This window comes from Chionomys nivalis, chromosome 18 (genome assembly GCF_950005125.1).
Source record: "Chionomys nivalis chromosome 18, mChiNiv1.1, whole genome shotgun sequence".
In the NCBI taxonomy this organism is placed as follows: domain Eukaryota; kingdom Metazoa; phylum Chordata; class Mammalia; order Rodentia; family Cricetidae; genus Chionomys; species Chionomys nivalis.
Genome location: NC_080103.1, coordinates 29,427,676 through 29,441,393, shown reverse-complemented (window position 1 = coordinate 29,441,393; position 13,718 = coordinate 29,427,676). Strand labels below are relative to the sequence as shown.

General features: G+C 39.4%; 1 protein-coding gene across 1 annotated transcript in view; it reads left to right on the top strand.

The window, feature by feature from the left end:
* The first annotated feature begins 1,200 nt into the window (after positions 1-1,200).
* Positions 1,201-13,718, top strand: part of Plppr4 (phospholipid phosphatase related 4) — a 36,069-nt gene continuing 23,551 nt past the window's right edge. Inside the window, exon 1 of the mRNA XM_057793543.1 lies at positions 1,201-1,596. Coding sequence (XP_057649526.1) covers positions 1,375-1,596 — 222 coding nt within the window. The 5' untranslated portion in view covers positions 1,201-1,374. The remainder of the gene's footprint in view (positions 1,597-13,718) is intronic.

The window sequence follows — 13,718 nt, the reverse complement described above, 5'->3', positions numbered from 1 at the left end:
AATAAAAAGGTATGGATGGAACCACGGTCAATGGAAATTGAACCATCATCAACTAAAAAGGGAACACTAAGATCGTAGGGTGGGGGAGATGTAAAGCTATGGTCCCAAGTCTCAGGAAGTCAAGATCTTATGTAATATTTTTATTCTGCTATAGTTTGCTATTCAAATAGACATCTGGTTTACCTGGAGATAGAATGTCACTGAGTACGCTGCATCCGGATGGGAAACTATACCGTAGGACTCTGTAACTTAAACCTGGCAGAACACTGCGTGGGTAGTTAAACATGAATGTTAGTGGATGTGGCCCCTAACTCGCCCAAACCCCACTGGAGCAGCAATGAAAAAAGCCAGTGAATAGTAGGCTGGGGATTCAAAGTCATGTGGTTGATGAGGAGCATTTGAAAGTGCTAGAAATGTCCTAGAATGACCCAAGTGGGTGATCGTAAGCATGGTGTGTTACTTTGTGTTCATTGAGTGTTTTTTCTGTATCGCTTGATTCTAGGGGTTGCCAAAAGAATCACAAAGTTGAGAGAAACCACGGACCCTGCCAATCAGGTAAAGGGCTCCACTTAGACCTCAGTGTTTGGAGCTGTGGTTCCCACACTGTGCTAGGGAGTGAGAGTGAGGTTCGGAAAGGGAGGTGGGGTACAGCGGGAGGGAACGGCAAGGGAAGACTGAGGGGAAACTGCTGCTGCAAAGTAAAATAAATGAATAAATTTATTATTATTATTTTTTAAAGAGTGAAGTTAGAACCTTTCCTTGTCTTTGGGGTTTATGATGACGCCACTTCACCCTATCTTTTCAAATGCAGGAAACACTTACTTAGGTCCCCAGCTGAACCAAGCTTTTCTCCATGCTTCCTGGGAGTTACCTCCCTAGAGATCTGCAGGCAGGCTGACACTCTTGGGTAGCAGCCAGTTCCCAGTGAATTCCCTCCTTGGCCTACTTATCAGAATGAAGTTCGAGTTTTAATTCTGCACAGGTTGAGGGAGCTTTTCTTGCTATGGGTAGGGGGGCTGCGCAGGTTTCTGCTCTCCAGGAAGCCAAGACAAATAGCAGATAGGAGACCATCTGAGGCCAGGTGCCTGGCTCCTCAGCCTTGCTTCTGCAGAAACCTTCACCAGTATTCCCCCCCTACTCTTGACGTCAAGCTCCGACAGCCAGCAGAGGAGCCTTTCGCTTGGGCGGCGAAGAGCAGGGGGAGAGTGGCAGGGAGGGGAAGCCATAGCAGCAACAGCTTGGAGGAGGGAACAGACTATTCCTTGCCAGCACGACCCCGACCGGGGCAAACGCAGTGTTGAAAAGGAAGACCTGCGGGTTCAGGGAACCGCGGGGTTACTGCAAAGAGGGGCGGGGAGAAGGCGGGTACGCTGCATGCAGCGCGCTGGCTCCAGCGGTGCCCGCGGGGAATGTGACATCAGCGGCGCCAGGCGCTTGCGGCTGGAGCAGGCAGCTTGCCTTGGCCGCGCGGTGCACACCTCGCCCGGGGGAGGACGCGGAGCCCGGCAGGCGGCGGGGATGTCGGCGAAGGAGAGGCCAAAGGGCAAAGTGATCAAGGACAGCGTCACCCTCCTGCCCTGTTTTTATTTCGTTGAGGTGAGTTGGCGCAGGGCCCTGGCATAATGCAGATCTTTCCGGACAGCTCCGGAACGAATTTGGGTCCTGGGTAAGATTGGTGACCACACCGGAGCACCAGGGTGTACGCCACTGCTATCCCCGCTGGACCCTCTCCCTTTCCCCCTACAGATTTTTCTCCAGAGCTTCTCTGAGTCGGCCTGGGGACACCTGCCAGCATCAGCTGCTTAACACTAGGGGTGCCTTGATGGGTGGCCTTAGGGGAAGGGATACCTGTCAGAGTATAGGTCTAGTTTCTGCCCTGTGGTGCTTGTGTGTACAGGGTCCATAAGTGCCCTGGAGGGGCCGTGATGCCTATATTTGGAATTTGTGATTTTCAATTTGTTGACGGTATTTAGAACTCTGAGCTTTTGGTGGGAATTCAAATGCATACAGCTTTGCCTGAGCTATAGGGCAGGAGATGTTTGTGTGGTTTTAGGATTATGTGGCGTCTATTAACCCTCCCAAACCCTTCTCCTACTACAGTTGCTATGGTACTTCATCTGCTTCCAAAATTGGGTCATTTCAAGATGTCAATCATCAGTCTATTGGCCTTTTGCCATGCTATGTGTGGGTGTGTGCACGGACATATATTCATATTTATTTATACAGCATGGTGTAGATACATAGAAAAACAAGTGAATATATATTTTAAATGTATGACATCATCTGAGTTCACATAATTTGTAACCGTGCTCTTATTCTGACCTGAACAGTATTATAGTTAAGCAATTAACATGGGGTTGCACTCATAATGAACCTCTCTGGCTTACCTAATGCAGCGTTTGAGGGAGGAACGGTTTATGGGAGGGGTGTAAAGATTGACAGGTACAGGATTCTGTGTACTGTGATCCATTGCATTCGGAGGACATTTTAAAGCAAGGGGTTTATTAAATTATACGTGGAGACAGGGTGCATTGCATACATTTAGGAAAATCTAATAGTTTTAAAGGTAAAACTGTGTCCATGTAATTACATCTGATGTTGAGTAGAAAAATTTGAAACTATTACTGCATTAAAAATAGCCTTCCTTCGTTGTCTTTTCAGCCAAACATGGAGGTTCTCACTTCCAAGTACAGATAGGTAGCAGATTCTGTATTTGATGACTGAGAGGTTTGTCTGGATTGGGCAAGAGCCATTGCCTTGAAACTTGGAGAAGAAATATTGTGTCAAGCCTGTCCTTGGAGATAGCTATATATCTGGTAGTTTTTTTTAATGTGCCATATATTTTGAAATGATTCAAGTGTTAAGAGAGGTGTATGTGACCTGCATAAGCTTCAGAGAAATGACCTGTGACACCTTCCTCTAGGACCTATAGAAAAGAAGTAGAGAGACAGGAGGGGATGAAAGGGGAGGGGAGGAGAGAGAGAGAGAGAGCCCTGTTTGCTTAAAATCATTGTTTTCTTTATTGTGCCTTTTACAAGGAATCTTGAAGCTATTGCTTGGGGTGGTTGAAAACTGTGGGCCCAGAAGATTCCATGAACAGAAAAAGGATTAGAAAACCAGGCTGCCTGCATTCCAGTGGCTAGACCACTTGTGGCATTGCTAATCCATTTAGTGGGGTGTCTTGCTAAAGCACTTTTAATCACATCTAAAACTATTAAATTTATTGGAAATATATTAATGAATCGTTGGGTCTGTCTCCAGCAGATGCTCACTTGAGATCAACTGGAAGCCGACTACACTAGAACACAGCTGTATGGCTTTCAGGAACACTTTCTGAATGAGGGTACAAACCAAAACTTAATTGTTCCCTTAAATAATAAAAAAAAGACTTTTGAGAAAATGTTTACAGAATACATACCATTTAACCTAAGATTTTAAAGGTAAAAGTGTTTATAATTTATGGGAATGGTGTCTCTGGGAACAAATATCTTATAAATGTCATATATTGTCCAGGAGTAGAAATCACTAATTTTACTCTGACCTACTCCAACACAAGTCACAAAAAGATCACCTGAAACCATTTATCCAGTTTATTATAAGATTCGTTTTTGTAGTCATTTTCTTGTTTTTCTTTCTGTGGTTTTGTGTGTGTGTGTGTGTGTGTGTGTGTGTGTGTGTGTGTGTGTGTGTGTGTTTTGAAGTGGGATTCCATGGAGTCCACGGTGGTCTCAAACTAACTAGTATCAAGACAGGCCTTGAATTCTGACCCTCCTGCCTCTCTACCTTCCACATAGTAGGGTGACAGGCATGCACCACTGTGCCTGCTTCCTGAGGTTTAAATGAGCACCTACAGCACTGTATTTGGCAAGGGGTAATAGACTTCTAATAGAGAGCTACACATTTGGATTGCAAATTATCTCCCTTAACCTTAAATGCATGATGAACCTCTAAAGAGACTGCAGAAGACTGGGGAACGCATCAGTCTTCCAGCTATTTAGGAGTTGGCAGGAAGCACTACCCAGCTCCTTAGAAATGACTCATTTTGAAGCTAGTGGGATGAATCTTTGCAGGATGAGTCTCTTTTGCAAGATGAATAAACAGAGCTTGAATTAACATGTCAATATAAAGCACCCGAAGGATAGCGCTTGGCCTTGGAACATACTTTCCCAGGATCCCAGGGATTAAGATAGATTGGCAAAACACAAGCAAATCTTCCATCACAAATCAGACCCAGAGCCTAGATATCATAATCGAGGTAACAAAAAGTGTGTGAGAGGACCAGTATTTAGGGGGAAAGTGTGGCAGTCTTGTGATGGTGGGGGACAAAGCTCTCTTTCTTCAAGATATTTGACCGCTTTGGATTGCTATTTATAATACATAGAGGACACAAAGGAACTTAGTTGGGAAATTTTTGACATGGACCAGAGAGTGTTATAATCAACTTGGATGCAATTCTGGCATGAAAATAGCAACATTTGGTTGATTGAGAACAAAGTGGATCTTAAAGATGAGTTGACCTGGTTCAACTATCACCAGTGCCTTAGAGTGCATAATTTTGATTATTTTTGCGCTCTCATTCCACACTTCTTTTGATATGATAAAAATTATGTAGGCTCAGTATATTTATTTGTTTTCTTTGTTTGTTTTTGTTTTTTGTTTCTTTGGTTGGTTTTTGAGGCAGGGTTTCTCTGTAGGTTTGGAACCTGTCCTGGAACTAGCTCTTATAGACCAGGCTGGCCTTGAAATCACAGAGACCTGCCTGTCTCCGCCTCCCCAGTGCTGGTATTAAAGGCATGCGCCACCACCACCTGGCATAGGCTCAATATGAGCACACATATATTCACCTATAATAGAAAATAACATGCCTATTTTTTGGCTATAGAATGTACTCTGTGGTTAAAGCATCAGGCCTGTGTTAAAATGGGTACACTGTGCTGTTTTATTTCCTCTTTTACAATTGTCCTTGACTTGAAGTAGGTTCTTTCAATGCTAGACTGGACAACGTCTACTTCATTAGTTCACACTGATCCCCAGAAAGCCATCTCCTTTGAGTTTAATAGGTTTCTTTGAATCAATCTTGGTAATATTGGTCACGGGTAGGGACAGTGGAGTGTTCCTAATTTTGTATAGGAAATATGATCATTATTTATGAAACCTTTAGAAGGGTATGCAATTGCTCAGTCTTCAGTGGTTCCGTTTTTAAAAAGAAGCCAATGAACCAGCTAGATGACTCAAGCCCAGTGACCTGAGTTAAATTCTTGGCACCCACATGGTGGAAAGGTTAGAAGGAGAGGACAGACTCACTCTCACATGTTGCCCTTTAATCTTTATATCATAATATGTACCATGCACACATACGTATATACATACACACAAAATGAAGAAATTAATTTTTTAAATGAAAGAAACCATTGTTAACTAGTTTTTTTAAAGCAATAGATAGAAATTAAATAATGCAGCCAAGTTTACAAAGCAAAGGTTGAGGTAGAGTGGGTACCAATTCAGACTTCATGTTCACCATCATGGAGACTGGTGCATTCTACTTACAGAGAGAATGCGTGTACAAGCAAAGCTACTCCATTTGCTTTCTCTCTACTAAAACAAGAAGACAGAACCTGGAAGCCTGGGGTGGGATGATCATCTGAGTCCAGGAATCTGAAGCCAGCCTGAGCAACATTTTTGAGACCCTGATTCAGAAGGAAAACAGCAAATAAAGAAGCAACAACAAAACAGGAAGATGTAGTAAGAGATGGTGAGAGATCTTTCTTGAGGAAGACATGCTTCCTCAGCTCAGTCCTCAGCTGGAAGACACTCAGGAAAAGACTGAGCAGACAGTGGGCACTCATCAGCTGTCTCACTAGTCAGCAGCTAGTATCCCCAGGATAGACAAGGAGGAGAGATGCCCCAACTCACTTACTCTGGTAAAGAACCTCTATAATCCTGTGAACAGGAGCCATAGTGTTCAGCTTCTAAGTTCAAGTAATGGTGTCCTTGTTTAAGGTCACACTCAACAGTGAGTTAGTGGACAGAATGTTTCCTCTTTTATCTTTGGTTTAGCTGAGAACTAGGTCCATGGTTGAGAGCAGCATTCTATGACAGCTTGCAAAACAAGATGACTTCTAGAATATCACCCTACTTTATGGATAAATTGGATAATTCAGTTTTTCAGTGTTCAGCATGAGAAAAGAAAGGTCAACTATGGAAGGACCCTCACACAAGTATATATCATACATTAACCAAAAGTAGACCAAAATGCTCTTGAATTTTAATTGGCAAAGCCCTCTCCAAATGATAGCTCTTTTGTCTATGTTGTTGATTGCAACTCAGAGCATAGGTAGTATTTATTAGCCAAAGGCTTTTGGGGCTGAATCACACAGCATTACATTCAGGTAGGGTTGTAGTCTGGGTGCATCCCCTTTATGCTAAGCACTATAACAATCCCTCTGTGCCCATAATTTTTTCTCATTATTCACACTACTCAAAGATCATTCAATATGTATTGTAAACGCATGGTAAGTCATTTGTAAAGTCCCCAAAATGGAAATTGTGAAAGTAAAATAAGTGGGTCACAGATTTTTTTTTATTTAAATATTCTTCAACTTTGTAGCATCATTTCCAATTCCTGGGATAATGCTTACCCCATGGAAATAGAGGAAATTTTTTTAATGTTATTCACATGTTTTACAGGTATATTCATAAATACAAGACTGAAATATTTTGTTTCATGTAAATACAAGCACACACTCAAAACTCTGCACACAGATGCATATAAGCACTAATGGCGTGAAAAAAATCATGCTTCTCCACTTGGCATCTAAAACATTTCAGAAACAGTATTTTAACCTCAAAATAATTTAAATTACTTCTTTTGAGAAAGAAGTTTGTATCAAGAATTCTTATCAAGAAATTTGTATCTTAACTTTCATTACCATGAATTCACATTTCTGCTATTTATTATCTTTTTTCAAGTTTATGTAGCTTCTTTGATCTTTCTGTGAAATATAGATTTGTTTTTACATGAACACTAATATCAGCAAGAAAAATAACATCACAACATTTCTGCATTTATGTGTACCAAAATAGTAACTGTGAATGTTCCTCCTTTCCTGGATTGGATAGAGACAGTCTCCTCAAAAACTACTCCAAATCCTGCCAAGTGAGAGAGGCTGGCAAATCGCCCCTCCCCAGTTAGTTACAATCCACAAATTGATGCAAAAGAGAAAGTCAAGAGAAAGCTAAGAGATTTCTAGTCCTAGAGACAGAGTTAAATGAGGACACTTTCTGCAACACCAAGTATGGAGCATATAACCTTCTGTTAGTGACTCCTCTCCTCTTCTCTTCTGAAGCACAATCTTTATCTTTCTCCATGAGTAAATCACTCCTACACTTGTATCAGGAAAGAAATTAATTCTTGCCTGTTAGCCTCAGAGATTTGTAATGGTAGTGTCGTTGATGATGTTGGAGACGAAGATCTTATTTATAATAATAATAAAGTATGGTGAATTTCAAGTGTTCTTTATGTGGAGGAAGCTCGGGCTACATTGTCACTACTCCTCAGAACAAGGAGGTAGTTTGTTCTTGTTCTTTTGTTGTTTGATTTTGTTGTTTGCCTTCCTACTTTAGCTATGTTTTGTGACAATTTCAGTTTACAGATCCAGGCTTGCTTCAAACTTGCACCCTCCGGCCTTAGCCTCTCAAGTGCTGGAATTATGCCTAGCCTCAAACAAGGCATTATTATCTTTGCTTTTTAAACAGAATTGTAGCTCATGTATAAAAATATCTTACCAAAGGCATATTACAATTAAAGGATGAAGCCAAGATTTGAGTACAGACCCATTTTTCTCACACACTGTGATTGCACCACGCCCATCCTGCATGCTTCCGGTAATAATGCTAGGTTTAGTGAAGACGTAGAATAGAGACATGGCTTGCTTCATGGTATTGGAGGTCATTCGCTTAGATACATATGATTGGGATTTTGTCAGAACTGAAGAATAGCAATTTTCTGTGCATTTTAACTCCTAAATTTGACTTTGTTGGTACTATTTCCTATCAGTGGTAAGGGATTTCCTTCTGGTATGGATGTTTTGAAACTGTGATGGTTGTCCACTTGCAGATTCATTTCCTCTCAGCAAGAACAAACGGATTCACTAGGCACCCATGGAAATTAATGAGGAGCTGTGCACAGGCTAGAAGGACAGGCTTGGAACCGAGAGTTTAAGGAAGTGGAATGGGTGGGGCGAGTTCACAAGTGATGGAGCTAGGGAAATGACTCTTAGAAAGTAGAAACAAAGTGAGGCTAAGCCAACCAGGGTTAGGAGAGACATGTCCAGAAACCTGAACATAGGGTGAAGCGTGTGTGAGATCATTGGAAACCTACTCTAGGAATGAAATTTGGAGATTTCTTTGGGGACTCAAGTTGTCTGAGATGACTTTGCATCTGGGATACAATGGTTGCTTTTTATACTGGAAGTGTGTTACAGATTTCATTTACAGAAAAAGTGTCCTCTTGGTGTGAGTATATATTATATATAGAAGCCAAGGCTTTGCCCCAAGCAAATACTCTTGTATAAAATACAAAATCAGGAACTCTTATTACAGAATTAACTCCATAATCCAAGAACATTTGGTCTGACACAATTCTGTCACATAAAAGAAAACCGTTTTAAGAAGTTAGAGTTAACTTAAGATGTATACAGTTAATATCAGACCAGGAATAAGTTCAATTCTCCTGACTTCTATTGTAATGCTCTTTCCTAGTTATTAGGATTTCTAGAATTCCTTTATTAAATGTATTTTATTTTAGAATAATGTAATAAATATTTTAATCCATGCATATAGTGTGATTTGATTATGCCCACCCCTACTTCCCACTCCAATTTCCCCTAACCACCATCCACATCCCCTTCCTAACTTCACGCCATCTTTCTTTAAATAAAATAAAAATAATAACATACTGAATTAGTGTTTCCAATATGGAGCATAAGCAGCCTACCAGGGGCCACAACCCCAAAGAAAACTGACTAAGCCTCCCTCGATGACTATCAACTAGGACCTTCTGAGCATCTCCTACATCCATGAGGTAATTCTGACTGGCTTGATCTTGCACAGGTAACCATAACTGTGGGAACTTATGAAAGAATGGCCCTGTAATGTCTAAAAGACACTATTTCTCAGTAGTCCTCCCCAACTTCTGGTTCATAAAATCTGTCTGCATCTTTTTCCACCATGCTCTTATTCTTTACAAGAGAATGCTCTGGTCTGAATAATCATTCATGCAGGTCATTCTAATTCAGCATGTAGATGTACTATGTGTGTGTGGTTTTTTTTTTTTTTCACGTCAGCTTCTTGGTGCATTTCATGGCATCATATTAAGCAGCATTTTACAGTAATCAGGATGGGATCTGTTGTTTTTCTGAATTGTTACCCCCCTTTTTGATGGAGTATGCTTGAATTGAAATATAAAAATACTAAAAATCACATTTTTATGTCCCATTGCCAAACTGTTCATGTGTAATTTCGCAATTTCTTCACTTAGTATGAATGGAGTCTCTTACAGAGAGGAAAGGAAACACTGGAAGAAATAAGTATATGATTTACAACATGATTTATAAAATAACTGAATTTCCCATTATTCTTTAATGTAATTTTGCAAATATTTTGTTATGTCATCTAATTCTTAAGCACAGGTTAAGAGCAGATATTAACTCATATTTACTAGTTAAGTAATTGACACAGGGAAATCTAGGAACTTGTTTAAAACTCAACTATTAGAAACTGAAGAGATGACTCAGAAGTTGAAACATTTTCCCAGCAAGTGTGAAGAACAGAGCTGGATCCTCAGATGTCTAAATAAATGTCAAATGGGAATGGTGGCTAACCTACAGGGAATTCTCCAAAGCAAGCTGGCTAGCAAGACTTACCATATCAGTGAGCTCTGGGTTTGATTGAGAGATCTTGTACCAGCGAATGAGGTGCAAGAGCACTGGAAGATCATTCTTAACAGCAACCTCTGGCTTCTGCATGCAAACACACCTAAAAACATGTTCATCCACACACATACATATGCATACATGCAACACAAACACACACACACAACAGAAAAAGAAAGAAAAATAACCAGTGATATTCTCTCGTCTCGTAATAGGGAAATTTGAAGTTTATATTTAAACTATGAACTGACTTAATTGTGAGGGCCATGAGCATCTCAGCTTTCTAAGGTACCTTCTAGAATAGATTAGAATTAAAATTCCAGATAATCATGCAGTGGGATAATTTCTTTCTGGTCAAGTGGGTTTTTAAATGCTGAATGTCAAAAATAAAAATGCTATTTATGACCAAATTAATGCTGAGGTGTTTTGCTGAGAGTAACTAGACCCTAAATTAACTGGCACTGAAGTCCATTCCTGTTTTCTTGGTTGTTTTTAAATCAGAAAACAATGTCAATCAACATAGGAAAGGATAATTGTTTGTTTGTTGTAACATAATGGTTTCTGACTTTTTTAAAGCTGGCCAACCCATTAGGCATATTAAGGAGAAAATGAAATATGTGTAATTAAAATAAATGTAATTTTGGCCAAAGGAAAAAAAACTATCAGTATTGCTAACAGAAAAATGTTGTTGAAAAATTGAACAGAAACACACAAGACAGATTATCAGCAATTTAATATGGCACGAAAAAACTGTTCTTCAAGACTGGATAAAGGTGAACCACCAGTTCTAAAGGTTCTAGATTCAGACACCAGTTCCTCACACACAGAGTCTCAATGGAGCAACTACACTCTGTCAAATAGATGTTAAAATGGTGTTATGGGGTTGATTAATTTTATACCTTCATGAAAATCTATTTATCCATCAAATAAGTTATTTACTGATTGCTTATGATATGGCTCTTTGTTACTTGGACGGAAACATCTAAGCATTGTTGGCTTATTTCCTCTGAGGAAGGAATTCTTCTGTAAATTGTTATTGAGTGCATGAATTAAATAAGGCTAATAGTGGAACATTTGTTTTTCATTTTGCTTTTTCCTAGTGCTAAGATCGAACCCATGGTCTTGGGTACTTGTTGTGCAACAACTCTACCACAGAGCTACATCTCCAGTGTGTGTAGTTTTTTTTTAAACTGTTGTATTTAGTTTGTGTCAACATATTTAACTGTAAATGACAGTGAGCACTGTGTCAGAAACATTGCCTATCTTCTAGATTGCTGGAAGACTGGAGAGTGGTGTCATAGACTGTGGTCCACATGAGTCCTCATTTTAAAACTCTGATTAGGTTTATTTTATCATCTAATGGGAAAACGCTATGGACTATTTGTTTAAGACAGAAAGAAAAACAGAATATCTGGTAAATATCTGTATGGTTTCTCTTTTGGAATGAAATCTATACTTAGAAATGAATATGCCTCTCTAGGTAAGTATATACTCACCTCATTTTTCTTTAGAAGATATCAAGAAATATTTGATATCCACACCACACAGTAGATGGTATCCAAAGGAAAATGTTTCCATATTTAATTTTCAAATTTCTCAGTGATTTTGAAAAAGAGTAGGTCATTGGTAGATGTTTCTAAGAAAGGAAAATATATGCAGTGATTACAAACGTGAACTCAGGAACCAGATGCCCTGAGTTAGTAATCCAGCTACCAAGCTGAATAACTTTACAAAAAAAAAATCATGTAATTTCTCCATGCTCTGTTTTCTTATCCAAAAGGCATCTATAATAGTAGCAACTTCCTTTTTAAAAAATGAATCTTGGAGATTGCATAACTCAAACATGCAAAGCCTTTTAAATAGTACCTGTCAAATATCACTTGCATTAAATTGCTGTTAATATCATTTTTTTGAAAGTCATCTATATGTTACAGGGAAAGAGAAATTATGCCCATAAGAAAGGATTTACAAAGCAATTTACTTTCAACACATGAAATACTGATCCACCGCCTCGGGTCTTCATCTCTAATTTGGTTTCAAGAACAAAATTCTTTCCAAGACAATGCACATACTTCAGTGTATAATCATGTATGAGAAAGCAATCTTCAGTGCCAGGGGTTTAAGGCTGATGCTCATAAAGCCCAGCCCCCAAGCCCAATGCCACATCAATGTTCAGGTAATAAAGCAGCCACTAAGTGTTATATTAGGTTCTATTATTAAGTCATTGAGCGGTTGTCATCAGTCTTCTTAGAGCTATAGATGTATAGTTTATATTCACGCTTAAAGACATAGAACAGATTTTTTTCCTTTAGATGTAAAATATATACTAGGTAGGGTAACTATTTTCTACTAACCAACACTGTAATTGGGAAGACCCAATGTAAGTTTCTTATATTCTCATATGCTAGCAAAATCATTAGAACTTCAAAATAGGAAATATTTCTGTTGGTGTACATGGTTGATATAAATAAGGCTTTCAAGTATGGGATTATTTTAATTACACTATAAGATTACATGTGTGTGTATGTGTGTGTGGTGTGTGTGTGTGTGTGTGTTTACATCACAGGAATAGCCTAAACATATGTCATCTTCTTTTCAATCACCTATCTAGGCATTAACTTACTCTGCATTGAGGGCCATCAAGGGATCAGGAATAAAGAAGTAATGGTATAGAAACAGAAGACTTTCTTTGCCCTAAAAGACCATGTTGTTTAAATAGACCAGCAAATGAACAATTTTTATCCCCAATGATGAATGACAACTGCTATGATCCAGGAATGCTCAGAACAGCAGTGTTCCCAAGGCAGGAATACCAGAGAAGTACCAAAGATGAGAAACCTTCCAGAGCCTTAGGTGTGCCCAATTTCTGATGTATTAAAAGCAATTCACTAAGGAAGATAAAAGTGGAGACAAAATTCGTCCAAATCCTAATTTAAAACTCTCAAAATATCACCAAAATAAACAAAAACGAGAATGGCTTTGGAGAACCTGCACAAAGAACCTCTTAGACCTGGGAATATTGTATTCATAGGACCGCAGTTTGAAAATGTCCAACATCCCCCATTCTTGGCACTGCTCAAACCCCTTGCATACATGGCTCCCTCCACCCGTCTGTCCCCTGAACTGGCATGGCCATTGACTCCTGGGGCTACTTTTCCTGAAAAGCATTAGACAGATGCCAGATGGTGACATGTGACAAAGGAGCAATAAGATATAATGGGGCCACAAGATTCCAGGAATTTAACAGAGCAGAATGCAATTACTGGCCTTGTCACACAGACATCAAGAACACTGTTTAACTTATCTGGGGCAGAGTCTTTATACTAAAATAAATCATAAGATTCCCAAGGAAGTAGCTGAAATTAAATCAGATAAGTAGGAGGAACCATCTAAATAAAAATCAGAATCCATACCTCTCTCTTTAAGCATGAGTATGCTCAATAAATTCTGTTTTAAGTCAAAATACAATGGGATCTAGAAAGGACAGATCATAGATTTGAGCAAGTGAAACACTTTATGATTAATTTATAAGGAAGAAATGAATATAGAAACTTTTAAGAGTTAAAAACAAAAGGGTAGCCTTTTTTCAAAGCACACACGTACAGCTGGAGCTCCATTTGGGCTGCCAAACAGCTCCCAAATAAAGTCATGGAGATTCATTATTAGTTGCGAATGCTCACCCTGTGTTTAGGCTTGTCCCACTAGCCCTTTTAACTTAATTTAACCATCTTCTACTCATCTGCATTTTGCCTTGGGGCTTTCTACCTGTCTTTCATTCTACTTCCT